A 15742-nucleotide genomic window follows, 5' to 3' on the forward strand; every position below is an offset into this window, starting at 1 on the left:
TAGGGAGGAGGAGGAGATTGGAGGGATAACGTGAGCCTAATTCCTCTGTAACCTGGAGAAGGGGAGATGGGAGTCAGAGGAGGATAAAAAGTCCAAACCCAGACTGGACCTAGTGAACCCTGGGAAAGGAGAGGAAAAGATGGGAAGGAGGGGAAGGTCTGAGGGTCCAACCCATGCAGAGATCCTGTATACCGTGTGGAGAGGGAGAAGGGGCAGGTCGGACCCTGTACATCCTGGGGAGGGGGAAGAGAGGGTGAAGAGGAGGGGCAGGGTAGAGAGTCCAGCCCCAGCCCAGCACAAGCTAAGTGCGAGTGTGATGTCGTATCTGGAAACTCACTTGAGCAGACAACTCCGACGTCCCTGCTGTGGTTGCACATCCTCTCCGGAAGGGGCCCTCTGGGGCAGTGAAGCAGGAGGGACTCATGCCCTGCACACCGGAAGTCTTCATTCCAAACTGGCCCCTGGCCCTCTCCGAAGTGGGCTCCCCCAAGAACGGAGACAGCCACCCCGCACTGCAGCTCCCGGCACAGGACAGCAGCGGCCTCCAGAGGGAAGTGGGAGTCACAGACCGAGCCCCACTTATCTCCGTGTATCACTTCCACTCTTCCTGCACACAGCTGGGGACCCCCAACTAGCCGGGAACGCATGTGTCCTGGGAAACAGCAATGACACAGACCCTCTAGATTGTAAGCTTGTTTAGGGCAGGGAACATGTTTACCATCTGTTTTGTACTGCACTATCCCAAATGCTTAGTACAGTGTTCTGCACACAGTAAGTGCTCAATAAATAAAATTGATTGATTGATCGAATGATGACAGCAGTGAGAGGTGAGGCACATAGAAGTGACTTGCCCAAGGTCACAGAGCAAACAAGTGGGGGAGCCAGGATTAGAAGCCAGGTCCTTCTGACTCCCAGGCCCTTGTTCTATCCAGTAGGCCATGCTTCTTCTCTATACCCACCCCGGGGCAGGGATATTTTGTACAGAGGGCAGAAGACACAGCTGCTCCATCTTCTCTCAAAAGTCCCTTGTGGATAAGGGGAGAGGGAGCTGGGGCAGAGGGCTGGAGACCAGAGGTGCTCCATCCTTGGGTTGAAGGGAGCGAGGGCCCCAGAATTCTGACAAGAACAGCCTTCGGTCCAGGCTGGAAAACCCCAAAATGTTGGCTTTCTGGCCTACTCGCTCTCAGAAGCCTGCTCCCTTACAGTACAAGTTCCCCTTAAAATTCCAGCCCCTTTTCACCTTGTGTGTTAACCAAGGAGAATGGGCAGCTCTGCTGTGGTGGAATCCCATGGCCCGAGGGCAGGGTGGGGATGGACATGGTTCCCATCTCAGACCCCTGCCCATCTTCACCACTCAGACCCAGCCCCTGGGCCTGAACAGAGGCCCCAAGCCCCAGGAGGGCCCAGCCAGGGAGGCCATGTGTCTCTGCTGGGTCGTTATGAGGCATGGGGTTCCATACAAGGGGACAACCTAACCCTTCCCAATCCCTCAACTCTCCTATATTTCCCAGTAGTATCCTTAGGAGAGCTACCTTCTCTCAAAATCCACCACCTTCGCCTGCACTTCGGACTCCATTCCTTCACACCTTTTATCAAAACACTTGCCTTCTCCTTCCCTAACTGCCATCTTCAATTGTTTGCTCTCCAATGGCTTCTTTCCCATGGTTTTCAAACATGCCCATGTCTCCCCCATCCTAAAAAAACCCTCCCTTGACCCCCACGGTTCCCTGCAATTATCACTCAATCTCCCTCCTACCATTCCTCTCCAAACTCCTTGAGCAAGTTGTCTACACCCAATGTCTCAAATTTCTCTCCACCAATTCTCTTCTTGATCCTCTCCAATCTGGCTTCTGTCCCCTTCACTCCACAGAAACCACCCTCTTAAGAGTCACAAATGATTTCCTTCTTGTCAAATCTGATGGGACAGAGTAGATTTTGTCCTATTCCTCCTCAACCTCTCAACTGCCTTTGATACCGTCAACCACTCCCTTCTCCTGGAAACATTATCCAACCTTGGAACTTCACTGACACTGTTCTCTCCTGGTTCTCCTCCCATCTCTCTGGCTGCTTAATCTCAGTCTCTTTTGCAGGCTCCTCCTCTGGCTCTCACCCTCTAATTGTGGGTGTCCCTCAAGGTTCAGTTCTAGGTCCTCTTCTATTCTCTGTCTACACTCATTCCCTTAGAGAACTCATTTGCTCCCAGGCTTCAACTGCTATCCCTAGGCAGATGATACCCAAATCTACATCTCCAGCCCTGATCTGTCTCTCTCTCTCTCTCCAGTCTCTCATTTCCTCCTGCCTTCAAGACATCTATTCTTGGAAGTCCTGTTCTCAACTCAACTTAACATGTTCAAAACAGAACTCCTTATCTTTCCTCCCAAACACTGTCCTCCTCCTGACTTTAGCATCACTGTGGACAGTACCACCATTCTTTCTGTCTCACAAGTCCATAACCTTGGCATACTTCCTTGACTACTCTCTCTCATTCAACCCACATATTCAATCCATCACTAAATCCTGTCATTTCGACCTTCACAACATTGCTAAAATCTTGCCTTTACTCTCCATCTAAACTGCTACCACATTAATCCAAGCATTTACCCTATTCCACCTTGATTACTGTATCAGCCTCCTTTGTTGACTTCCCTGCTTCATGTCTCTCCCCACTCCAGTCTATACTTCACTCAGCTGCCCAGATCATTTTTCTACAAAACTGTTCAGGCCAGGATTCCCCAGTCCTCAAGAACCTGCCGTGGTTCCCCATCCACCTCTGTAACACACAGAAACTCCTCACCATTGGCTTTAAAGCACTCAGTCACCTTGCCTCCCGCCACCTCACCTCACTACTTTCTTACTACAACCCAGGTCACAAACTTTGCTCCTCGAATGCCAACCTACTCACTGTACCTCATTCTCACCTATCCCACTGCTGACCTCTTGCCCATATCCTGCCTCTGGCCCGGAATGCCCTCCCTATCTGACAATTACTCTGACCCTCTTCAAAGCCTTATTGAAGGCACAACTCCTCCAAGAGGCCTTCCCTGACTAACTCCCTTTTCCTTTTCTTCAATTTCCTTCTGCATTGCCCTGGCTTGCTTCCTTTATTCATACCCACTCCTGGCCCCCAGCACTTATGTAAATATCTGTAATTAATTTATTTATATTGATGTCTGTCTCCGCATCTAGACTGTAAGCTTGTTGTGGGCAGTGAATGTGTCTGTTATACTGTACTCTCCCAAGTGCTTAATACAGTGCTCTGCACACAGTAAACGCTCAATAAATATGACTGTCTTCCTAACTGATGAACGTCCAGCCTTACCTGAGCACTGCATTACAACGTCCTCACTGTGATGGCAATCATTCTGTCCCCATTCACTGTGTCCACAGTTCCAGAGAGCCTCTTCGCCTCCTTTGCAGGACACCTCATCCAGCCAAATGGGGCCAGAGGCCTTTCCATACTGGGCCACACCAGGATTGTTGACCACAGTCCCACACCCCAGCTGCCTGCACACCACGTTCGCATCCTCTGGGCCCCAGCCATCATCACACACTGTCCCCCATTCTCCATTATGTTTCACCTCCACAAGCCCCTCACATGGGCTCTCTCCATTTGCCAGCCTCAGCTCCTCAGCCACTGCCCCTGCAACAAAAATCACACAGCCCGTCACAGGGGAGATCCAGACACTGTTCCCCTACACTTGCAAATCTCGGGCTTGATGCAGCTGCCTCCCCTGCCTCCCTAACCCTCTGCTTCCCAGCTGTCCTCCCAGGGCTTATCAATTAGTTCAGGGCACCCTTGGCCTCTGCAAGGTACTCTGGTCCCTCTCTCTGAACTGGAGCCAGGGAAAAGAACCAGCGTTCTGACTGGGATGGGGAAAGCTAACTGGAGATGGGGACCAAGATGAGGGATGAGGGGGGAGTTTGGGGCAGGGACTCTTCAGTCATTGAGGACCCAGTAGGGTGGGGATCAAGGAAAGGCTGGGTGGGTTGTAGTGAGAATCAACATGGCCTAGAGGACAGAACAAATTGAAGAGCAGCATAACTTAGTGGGTAGAGCACGGGTTTGGGAGTCAGAGGTCATGGGTTCTAATCACACTCCACCACTTGTCAGTTGTGTGAGTTCGGGTAAGTCACTTAACTTCTCTGGGTCTCAGTTATCTCATCTGTAAAATAGGGATTAAGACTGTGAACCCCACGTGGGACAATCTGATTACCTTGTATCTACCCCAGCGCTTAGAAAAGTGCTTGGCACATGGTAAGCGCTTAACAAATACCATCATCATCATCAACAACAACAAAGCCTGGGAGTCAGAAGGACTTGTGAGCTAAACCCGGCTCCACCACTTGTCTGCTATATGACCTTGAATAAGTCACTTCACTTCTCTGCGCTTCAGTTACCTCGTCTACAAAATGGGGGTTAAAAGTGTGAGACTCAGGTGGGACATAGACTGTGTCCAACCTACCTTGTATCTACCCCAGCGCTTAGTACAATGCTTAGCACACAGTAAGCACTTAACAAGTACCATTTAAAAAAAGGTGGGGGTGGAGATCAGCTGTGGGGGGAAAGGATGCAGTTAGGATTGGTCCTTCCTCCACAACTTTTCCAGAATATTCTCCTTCCTCTCTATACAAATGGCCACCACCCTAATCTGAGCCCTTATCCCAGCCTTACTCCTGCTTCAGCCTTCTTGCTGACCTCTCTGTCTTCATCTTTCCACACTCCGATCCATAGTTCACTCAACTGCCCAGATCATTTTCTAAACACTTCTCTGAGCACAATTCCCACTCCTCAAAAACCTTCTGGGGTTGCTCATTCCTCTCCACATCAAGCAGAAACTACTAAACATGGGATTTAAGATGTTTAATTATCTCTCCCTACTACCTTGCCTCCCTTCACTTGCACCACACCCCAGTTCACACCCTTGGTTCCTCCCAAATTAGCTTACTCTCTGGGCCTCCTGCCTCCAACCACTTGTTCATGGTCTCCTCCTCACCTGGAATTTCCTCCTTTTTCATATCCAGCAGACCACTTCTTTCCTCATCTTCAAAGTACTTCTGAAATTACACATCCTCCTTTAGAACATAAGATCACTGTGGACAAGGAATGTGTCTGTTACACTGTTACATTGTAATAGAGAAGCAGTGTGGCTCAGTGGAAAGAGCATGGTCTTGGGAGTTAGAGGCCGTGGGTTCAAATCCCGCCACTTATCAGCTGTGGACTTTGGGCAAGTCACTTAACTTCTCTGTGCCTCAGTTACCTCATCTGTAAAATGGGAATTAAGACTGTGAGCCCCACGTGGGACAACCTAATTACCTTGTATCTACCCAGCACTTAGAACAGTGCTTGGCACATAGTTAACACTTAAATACCAAAATTATTATTATTATTATTACTCTCCCAAGAACTTAGTTCAGTGCTGTGCACACAGTAAGCACTCAATAAATACGATTGATTGACGGAGGCCTTCCTCAATTAATCTCTCTCATCTCTTCCCTTTACACTCCCCAACTGCCAATCCAGCCCTTCTGCATCACCTAGTACTTATTCAAAATCCACTAAATTACCAACTAACTTCTGTTGCTCTTAAGTCCATATCTTTACCAATCAACTGTATTTACTGAGCACTTACTCTCTGAAGAGCACAGAACTAAGTACTTAGAAGAGTACAAAATGATGATATAACAGAGTTGGTAGACACATTTTCCTGCTCACAGTGCACTTACAGTCTAAAGTAAGCTCTTTATTCTCTTATTACTTCAGCCTATCTGTAAGTTACTGTATCTGTCTTTCGCACTGGATTGTGATCTCCTTAAGGGAAAGATTCGATCAATCAATAAATCCTCTTTATTGAGCACATACTATGTGCAGAGCCCTATTCTAAGTGCTTAGGAGAGTAACAATTCAGCAGAATTAACAGACACATTCCCTTCCCATAACGAGCTTACGGTTCATGTATATTCATTTCTGTTGTCCCCTTCCGAGGTCTCAGTACAGTGCTCTGCACACAGTAGGACCTCAATAAGTACTACTGATTGACTGATTGGATCAACAGAATGGGGATTCTTTCTCTGTAAGCAGGCTCTTAGCCTCAAATGCTCCCTTCCCCCTTGCTGGAATCTGCTGAGTCCCATCACACTTCCCCCAGGATGTCCAACCACTCCTGGGTTCAACACCCAATAAAGGGCACTGGAGTCCCTGAGCATGCTCAGGCCCTTTTGTCAGACACATCCTCACCTCTGCCCCAAACCAAGGCACTCCTGCTGGAGCAGCGCCTGACCCACCCAGATGTGGACCTTTTGTCTTCAGATCTGGCCTGGTTTCCTGGTCCGCCTGGCCTGTTCTACCCTATGCCTAAACAGTGGGGATGGATGGACACTTACCTGGGACGACCTGCAGGACACTGAAGACCAGGACACTGAGGCCCCAAGCAGAGAGTTGTCCCCCGACAGCCATTCCAACCACGCAACCTCCACCCAGCCCGTCTGCGTCCATACCATGGGGCCATGCAGTGTCTGAAAGTGGGAGACAGGAAATGGGAGGGAAATTTATAGATCCAGCCCCCCTCCACGCCCCACTGTACCCCAGGGTGGGATCCAATAGGAGCCCCTTTTACCTTTTCAGATGTTATCAGAGCTTCCATCTGCCTTGTGCACAGCTTCCAGGGCCAATCGGATCATGAATCCGGCAATGATTGCCATATATGAGCAAAGAGGCTGTATGACAGCACGCGCCCCCCGCTCTGGGGACTAGTGACCCGCCTCTTGGTGTTTGGGGTTGTTGCTGTATCTCTCTCGGTGGGATCTGACGCCCCGGCCCAGCCTCAACTCCCACCCAGCAGTCCATCCAGTGACTGTGATCCCCAAGGACCGGTCTTGTTCACATCCTCAGCCATGCCCAAATGGACCTTCCCTCCAACCCTTGCCACTTCTTATCCATTCCCCCCAAACCCCCAACAATCTCCCTTCAGTCTCTGCATTCACACTCTCTCACCCACCTTTGTTCCCCAACTTGGGTCTCCCTCTTTCCTCGTTCATGACTGGCCAGCCCCCTGGCTTGCTCTCACCGTGATTATTGTGGTACGCCTATGCTGTGTATCTGTGGAGTTGTGTGAAGTGTGTGTATCTGTGGGCATGTATTTGTAACTGCTATGTAGATTGTTAAGGTAAAGAATATTTGGATATTTCAGCTCTACAAGTTCACTAAGGCCGCTCAAGCCTCTGAATATTGGGGGGAAGTTGGTGCAGTCAGAACGAGATAAGCTGGATGCAGCCCCGCTACACCTTCCTTTCTGGTGAGAGACACAAACTTGTGCTCCCCGAGAGAAAACGCTTCTCATGTCCCCACGGGTCCGATTGCGATCTGCTGGAGCAGCTGTGACACCTCCACGTTGGCAGTGAGGTTTGGAGCTGTTCCAGCCTTGCAGTTGGCCCGGCTGTGCACAGAAACTGAGGGGGTTGGTGCTGTGGGGACAAGATGGGGCCTGGTGGGGACCTCGGACTCTTGCCCTGAGCCTCCTTGTCTATCCTAAATGGGCATCTACATGGGTGCTGGGTGCGGACGAAGGTGGGGGGGCCCTGGGCAGCCTGGTCCAGCCCAGCATCACACACGGTTGTGGGAGCAAGGCAAGTCCACACAAGTCTGACCATGGACACAGATCTCTCAGGAAACAATGTTCCAGAATTGTTCTGGGTCTCTTTTGTGGACTCCTCCTCTGCCTCCACTCCTTCACTATAGGTGCCCCTCAAGTTTCAGTACTGGGTTTCCTATTCTCCATCTGCACCCACTCCTTAGAGAACTCATTCTCTTCAATTACTACCTCTATGCAGATGATTCCCAAATCTCCTTCTCCAGCCCTGATCTCTCTCCCTCTGCAGTCTCTCATTTCCACCTGCCTTCCAGAATCTCTACTTGGCTGTCTTGCCAACATCTCAGACTTAACATGTCCCAAACAGAACTCATCTTCCCACCCAAACCCAGTCCTCCCCATGATTATACTGTCACTGTAAACAGAACCACCATCCTTCCTGTCTCACCAGCCTGTAACCTTGGCATTACTCTTGACTCCTCTCTCTCACTCAACCCACATATTCAATCCGTAACTAATCCTGTTGGTTTGACCTTCACAATATCTCTAAAATCCACTCTTTCCTCTCCAGCCAAACTACTACCATGTTAATCCAAGCATTTATCCTATCCTGCCTTGATTACTGTAATAAAAATAATTTGGGGTTTTGTCAAGAGCTTTGTATGTGCCAGGTACTGTTCTAAGTGCTGGGGTAGATACAAGATAATCGGGTTGGACACAGTCCCTGTGCCTCATAGGGCTCAGAGTCTTAATTTCCATTTTACAGATGAGGGAACTGAGGCACAGTGAAGTTAAGTGACTTGCCCAAGGTCACAAAGCAGATAAGTGTGGAGCAGGATTAAAACCTATGACCTTCTGACTCCCAGGTCCATGCTGTATCCACTAGGCCATGCTGCTTCTCAGATACAGTATCAGCCTCCTTACTGCCCTCATTGCTTCTTGTCTCTCCCCAATCCAGTCCATACTTCACTTTGCTGCTTGGAACACTTTTCTACAAAAAAGTTCAGTCCATGTTTCTGCACTTCTCAGAACTTCTCGTGGTTGCCCATCCATCTCCACATCAAACAGAAACTCCTTATCAATGGCTTAAAAGCACTCAATCACCTTGCCCCCTCCTACCTTACCTCGCTGCTCTCCTACTACAAACCAGCCCACACTCTTCACTCCTCTTAGGTCAACCTACTCACATACTTCAATCTGTTCTATCTTGCCACCAACCTCTTGCCCACACCCTGCCACTGGCCTGGAATGCTTTTCCTCTTCATACCCAACAGACAATTATTCTCCCCACTCTCACAACCTTATTGATGGCGCATCTCCTCCAAGAGGTCTTCCCTGACTAAGCCTTCTTCTCCCACTTCATTCTATGTCACCCTTGCACTTGAATAGCTCCCTTTATTCACCCCCCTCTCAACCCCATAGCACTTATGTACATATCTGTAACTTAATTATTAATATTAATGTCTCCCCTTTAGACTGTAAGCTCATTGTGCGCGGGGAATGGGTCTACCAACTCTGTTATACTGTTATATTGGACTCTTCCAAATGCTTAGAGCACTGCTCTGCACACAGTAAGTGCTCAAAAAATGATTGAATGATGGATGGGTTTGGGAATGATGGGGGAGAGAGTTGATTGATTGATTGGGGGTGTGGGGCGCGTCCTTTGAGCCCAGAAAGGGCACCTCTCTCCCCTCCCTCCCACTCAGGACAAACTCGGCCAACACTCTCCAGCCGTGGCTTTGAAAATCTCCCTTTCAGCCCCACGAGACCCGGGGAAACAGGAGACGAAGCAGGCACGGACACTGGCCTGAACCCAAATCCTCAGGAAACTCGGGGGCCAATGCCCCGCCGCAGCAGTACATTACCGTCGCGACCCCTAGAGGGCGCCCCAGGCACCACTGCTTTCCCCGGAGGAAGCCACATCGTGTATTATTGCTACAATGCTATATCAGGAACTCTAGATATTACAGGATAATTGTAATACTATCATTGGCCCAGTGCCATCCCGTGTTTCTCATCCTCCTTCAACGCCGCTATTAACTTCACACACCACTCTTCCCGGTATCAACAGGGCACACATATGGGGCATGTGTCAACACGGGTGGCAGGTTACTTGAATTTTGCTTCCTGGCCCCTCCCCACAACCTCCATTCAGCCATCGGCCCGGAACATACTGCAAGTCAGAGGGAGTGAATGAATACAGAAGCAGCGTGGCTCAGTGGAAAGAGGCGGGGCTTGGGAGTCAGAGGTCATGTGTTCGGATGCCACTTGTCAGCTGTGTGACTGTGGGCAAGTCCCTTAACTTCTCTGTGCCTCAGTTATCTCATCTGGAAAATGGGGACTGTGAGCCTCACGTGGGACAACCTGATTACCCTGTATCTACCCCAGCGCTTAGAACAGTGCTCTGCACATAGTAAGCGCTTAACAAATACCAACATTATTATCCTTATTATCCAACTTCAGACCTAACTTTTTCACCAAATCCAAGCCCCCGGGTAGACCCCAGTCCAAACCCACCCTGCCATATGTGGCCTCAATACAGTGCTGACCCACACAGATACTTGGGACAGACATATTTAATGGAAGAAACAGCCAATGCCAAAGGCTAGGGGTGTCTGCACAGTGCCAAGCAAGGTAGAGCCCCAGGACCAGCTGGAAAAGGAACTCCATCCTGCCGGGGTTCCTGCCCTGGAGGTGGAATTTTGCAGTTGGTGATGGAGCAATGTCTACTCTGTCCCCCAGCCCAGAAGAACCGCAGGGTCAGAGCTCCAGGAGCTGGTCTCCGGGCTCAGTCTCTCTCACAGAGAAAACAGAATTCCACATTGTCGTTACCCGGGTCCTTGGGGGGCAGCGACCGGTCATCTGTCCCCGTCCCAGTGTCCCCTTGGGCGGCAAAGTCTGACCTGAAATCGGCAATAGGAAGCCGGGGCGGAGCTGAGACCAAGCATCTGCTCTCCCTGCAAGCCCCAGGCACAGGTTCTCTCTCCCCCTGCCAAGTTGTCAGGGTCATAGGCAGGCAGCCCTCCCCTCACTCAGCTGACAAGGGGACCTCACCTCCAGGCAGCCCGGCGGGGGTTTCCAGGCAGCCGGCATCACTCAGCACGAGGTCGGGAACACCGGTGTCGCGTCATCGTAGCCATCAGCTAGCTCCTCCAGCGGGATGAGGTCTGTGTCTGGGGGCTGGGACAGGCCCTGCCCTATAGGGACCCACCGAGCTGCGGCACCTCCCCGAACCGTGGGAGAGGCTGGGGTCAGGGAGATGACTGGAGGAGCCCTGAGGGCGACAGCAGGAAGGGAGATTTGATTAATCCCAGCCCCAGTCCCAGGACACAGCCCCCCTTGAGATGGCAGGGCCACTCCCCTTCCAGGGGGCAGAGTCAGCAGTAACCCAGGAGACCCTCCCCCTCCCCACGACTCACTGTTGCCCCTTGATATAGGGGGGATGTCACTGCACCAGGGGTCTTCCACACTGTCATACTCACAGTCCTCCTTCCTGTGGGAACGTTGCTCTGAGCAGCAACAGGACAGTCAGCAGGTCCTGACCCAAGATGCCCTCTGACTGGCTTGCCCTCAGACCTCCACCCACCAACCACTCTCTGTCTGTGCCTGTTTGTGGACATGGCCACTCTCCATAGGCTTGACTCCAGGGCTGGGCCTGGGACTCCCGCATCTAGGACTAGTCTCTGGTCTCCCAGAACTGGAGATCCGCTTCCCTGGGCACCATTCCACCCTTCCACCAGGAGCTAGGGGTGGGACCAGTTAGCCCAGAGACACCTCCCACCTTCATCTGTGCTGCCTGGAGATACTCCCAGGGCTGCTGGGTCGTCCATCCAGCCTGATAAGGGACCCTCCGGGAGACCCTCTCCATTACCTCTGGCTCTGTCCTCCTCTTTGCTGTCCCCGGTGTAATTGGGCAGCTGAGCCACCTAGTCCCAGGACCTGAGGCCTGAGGGGGAAAGATAGTCACCAGCCCTGGTGACGGTCAGGAAGGAGAACTCCATCATCTTTCCTACCCCTCTCCCCGCATCCTGGCTCTTCCCTGCTGCCTCCCCTGCCCCCAGGCACCCCAAACCCCCAATCTTCCCCACTGCCTCTCCAGCCCTCTGGAGGTAAGAGCTGGAGCCATTTCTGCCTGGGGACAATGAAGAATCACCAGAGTCCTGGGGGATGGATTTGTCCAGGGGAGATCAACAGTGCAGGGAGGGGGAAGAGACTGGTGAGAGTCATCAGGCTAAAAGCATCACACCCGGGGCCACCATGTACTGGCCACTGCCTGGGGAGGGAGGAGGGAAGGTGGGCGGGGGCCCAGGAAGGCAGGGGGATGTTTTGTCATGGGGCCAGGGGTGACATCCTCCTGGCAGGAAGGACACAGGGATTGGGGCAGGGGGTGGCTGGGTGTAGAGCTGGGGGGAGGGTGGGGATGGGACCCCCAGACAACTAAGCCAACCTTCCCCACAGCCCAAGACACATGCTTTGCTACAGAAGTGGGTCAGTCTCCCAGTGGGGGAGGGGGGCGCCCTGTTTTGAACAGGCCTGTCCCCTCAGAGGAGCGCAGGAGCAGTTGCAGGGGGTGGGTGGGGTCGCCCCCACCGTTCTGGGAGTTGGGGGTCAGGTAGGGGGCACACACACACACACACAACCCATAGAGGCTCAGCCTGTCCTTCTCCCTCATCAGCTCATATTTGAGCTCCTGGAACATGGCCTCAGAGAGAGGATCCCGGCGTCTGGAGGAGGCTGAGGATGAAGGACTCGGCTCAGAAACTCAGAATTCCAAACTCTCAGGTCCACTCTCCCACTCAGAGATCGCACTTGGTGTGACTGTAAACCCTCCATTTGGCCAGCTCTCCTCCCCTCCCTGCGGGCCCGGTGTCCTCCAGCTTGGCCCCTGTACCTCCAGCTGCTCTTCTGTCTGGGTCTGGGCAGCGTCCTGTGACCCTGACCAGGATCCTCCTCTTCCCCTCCTAGTGCTGGGTCACTCCACTCTTCCCTCCATTGGGCCCTACCTTTCCCCATTCTTTTCCCCTCTCGGGCCACTCCCCAGGCCCGCTTGCACCCCCACTTGGCGCTGGGCTCTCCGTTTCAGCACCTGAGCCCCCAGGATGGCCAGGACAAGGAATAGCAGGGCTCCCAAAACGACACACAGGATCCTGGGAAAGGTCTCCACCATGGAGCTTGATTTTGACAGTGGAGACACCCAACGGGGCCGTGAGGGCTTCCAAGCCCAGTGCCTTCCTCATCTCTGCAGGGCCCTGGGGACCATGACCCTTCGGTGGAGAGGAACCCCACAACCCTCAGTTTATGTGATCTCCCCTTCCTCCAATTCTCACAGCATTTGAATCTGTTCCCCCCAACCCTGCATATCCCATGACCCGGCTCCCAGAGCTGAGATGTGGGGGTCAGACATCAGCCTCATCCTCCCAGCATCTGCCCCCACCTCTCCTACAAGATCAGCAGTGGAAGATTAACCTTCCACTGGAGACCGAGAGCCCTGGGCCCAGGCCAGCAGACAGTTCAGGGGACTTCTGGCGCTCAGGTAGGCAGACGGATCTCAACACAGGCCGGAGGCACAAATGCCAACCACCACCTGGAATGGCCCCATTAGAATGCAGAGCTCCCAAGACCCCAAACGCTAAGCACAGTATATGACCCCGGAGGACTCAGTGACTAGGACAGTTGATGTCAGGACAGGAAGTCCCTGGACCTTAGCCCGCGGTGGGGACAGTTACCTGGGGCAGAGAGTTTTGTGTCTCTGGTTTCTGTGGCTCCTGCAGTGAATCAAGGAAGAGGCCTGAGGCTGGGGAGAGGCTGGAGTTTGTCTGAACCCCAAGGTCTCCCTGGGAACAAACTATCTAAGAGGGAAAATCCCACCTCCTCTCCCACCTCTCCCTGTCCTTTTCCCGGGGTTCCCGAGTACCTGTCATGGTGTGTGCCTATGATTGCTCAGTTACTGTTACGTCAGTGAGCACAGTTGAGGGTGGGAAAAGGTGAAGTCCTCAACCTCCTTAAACTGCAGTGGGGGGCAGTTACCTGGGATAGGTGGCAGTGTAGACATGGTCCTTCTTATACCTGCAATACATAGGGGGCAGGGCCTGAGCAGAGGCAGGATATGAGCCAGAGGCAGGAAGGCATTGAAGGCCAAGAAGGCCCTCCTAGAAATGCTTTGCTCAAATAAGCGGGACAGTCCTTGTTCCCTTCCCTCCTCCCACCAAACTTTGATGCTGGAAACCCGGGCTCGGTTTTGCTCAGGCTCCAGACACACGGGTCATGCGATTCCCCCTTCCCTTGGCCCCACCTCCGGTTCTCTGCCCATTTCCAGTCCTCACCGGAGCACTTCACCGCCACGTCCTCCTTGTGCTGACAGTCACCGTGCTCGCTTGGTCTCCTGGGACGGTCCCACAGTGAGGCCTCTTGGCCCCTGCACGTCACCTCATTCAGCCAGATGGGTCCCACCCCCGCCCCGAGGCGGGCGGCCCCGGGGGCGTTCACGGCGACCCCACAGCCCAGCTGGCGTCCCACCCGTCGTCGCACACGGTGCCCCACGTCCCGCCGTAGAAGATCCCCACGCGGCCGGCGCAGGGCCTGCCTCCATCCGCCAGGCGGAGCTGTGGAGCCCCTGCGGGATGAGGTCCCGTCAGTGCGCATGCCCAGGGCGGGGGGGGAGGGGAACAGGGCGGGGCGGGGCGGGCGGGGCTCTCACCTGTGCACTCTGCAGCGCCCCCCTGCGGGCCCCCGGGCCCGGCCGGCTCCCACGTGGACACGTTGCACTGCAGGGGCGACGACGGGAGGGTCCCCTTTCCTGCGGACATTGCGATCATCAGCCCCGGGAAAGGAGGGGGTGGCCAGAGATGGGGACGGGCCCTAGGTAAACCTTGCTTCCTGTCTCTCCCCACCCCAAACTTACTTCATTCTGCTGTCCAGATCATTTTCTAAAAACACATGTAGTCTACGTCTAAGTGTAATCTACATCTCTGCACTTCTCAAGAACCTCCAGTGGTTGCCCACTCACCCCCGCATCCAACAGAAATGCCTTATCATCGGCTTTAAAGCACTCAGTCACCTTTCCCCCGCCTACCATACCTCTCTGATTTCCTACAACCTGCCCGCAAACTTTGCTCCTCTAACCCAACTTACTCACTGTACCTCGATCCCTTCTATCTCGCTACAGATCCCTTGCCCACATCCTGCCCCTGGCATTGAACTCCCTCCTGCTTCATAACTGGCAGACCACCACTCTTCCTACCTTTTAAAGGCCTATAAAATCACATTTCCTCTAGAGGCCTTCCCTGACAAAGACCTCATCTCTCCTCTTCATCCTCCCTCTTCCATCACCTATGTACTTGAAATTCGACCCATCCCCAGCTCCACAGCACTTATGTACATATCCTTCTACTTTGCCTTTCCCCCTATCTGTTGTTATTCTTTTTAATGTCTTTCTCTCCCTCTAGACTGTAAGCACCTTGTGGAAGGGATCAATCAGTGGTATTTACTGAGCGCTTACTGTGTGCAGAACACTCTACTAAATTCTTGGGAAAGTGCAACAGAGGTGGTAGACACCGTCCCTGCCCACAGAGACCTCACAGTCTTGAGGATGGTGTCTATCAGCTCTATTATATTGTTCTATCCCAGCACTTAATACAGTGCCTTAAACCCAGCTAAGTGCTGAATAACTACCACTCATTGATTGATTCTTTTACATCTTCCAAGAGGCCTTCCCTGGCTAACGTCTCATTGCCCCACCCTATTTGCCCTCCCTTCTGCATTGCCTATGCTCTTAAGGTCTTTATTCCCTAAGAATGTTTATATTCACCCCACACCTATCCCCAAAGCACTTATTTACATATCTTTATACGCTACCATTTCCCCTATCTTTTAAATTTAATTTAATGTTTGACATCTCCCCCGATTAGACTGTAAACCCGTCAAACGGCAGGGACTGTCTCTATCCGTTGCTGACTTGTTCATTCCAAGCGCTTAGTACAGTGCTCTGCACATAGTAAGCGCTCAATAAATACTATTGAATGAATGAATCTCCCCTACCCCAAGCAACACCTCAGGGTCCTAGTTAGGGGTTGTGTCTGCCAACTCTGTTGGAGAAGCAGCGTGGCTCAGTGGAAAGAGCACGGGCTTTGGAGTCAGGGCTCATGAGTTCGAATCCC

At 52.5% G+C, this 15742-nt stretch overlaps 1 protein-coding gene across 1 annotated transcript in view; it reads right to left on the bottom strand.

Moving 5' to 3' along the window:
* The window catches only part of LOC100087280 (deleted in malignant brain tumors 1 protein-like), a 72072-nt gene that overhangs the window by 32527 nt on the left and 23803 nt on the right, over positions 1-15742 (bottom strand). Inside the window, 8 exon segments of the mRNA XM_039914274.1 lie at positions 338-652; positions 3320-3640; positions 6382-6513; positions 10419-10489; positions 12590-12757; positions 13614-13652; positions 14103-14199; positions 14284-14382. Of these exon segments, the coding sequence (XP_039770208.1) occupies positions 338-652; positions 3320-3640; positions 6382-6513; positions 10419-10489; positions 12590-12757; positions 13614-13652; positions 14103-14199; positions 14284-14382 (1242 nt within the window).

This window comes from Ornithorhynchus anatinus, chromosome 16 (assembly GCF_004115215.2).
Source record: "Ornithorhynchus anatinus isolate Pmale09 chromosome 16, mOrnAna1.pri.v4, whole genome shotgun sequence".
NCBI classification, from domain to species: domain Eukaryota; kingdom Metazoa; phylum Chordata; class Mammalia; order Monotremata; family Ornithorhynchidae; genus Ornithorhynchus; species Ornithorhynchus anatinus.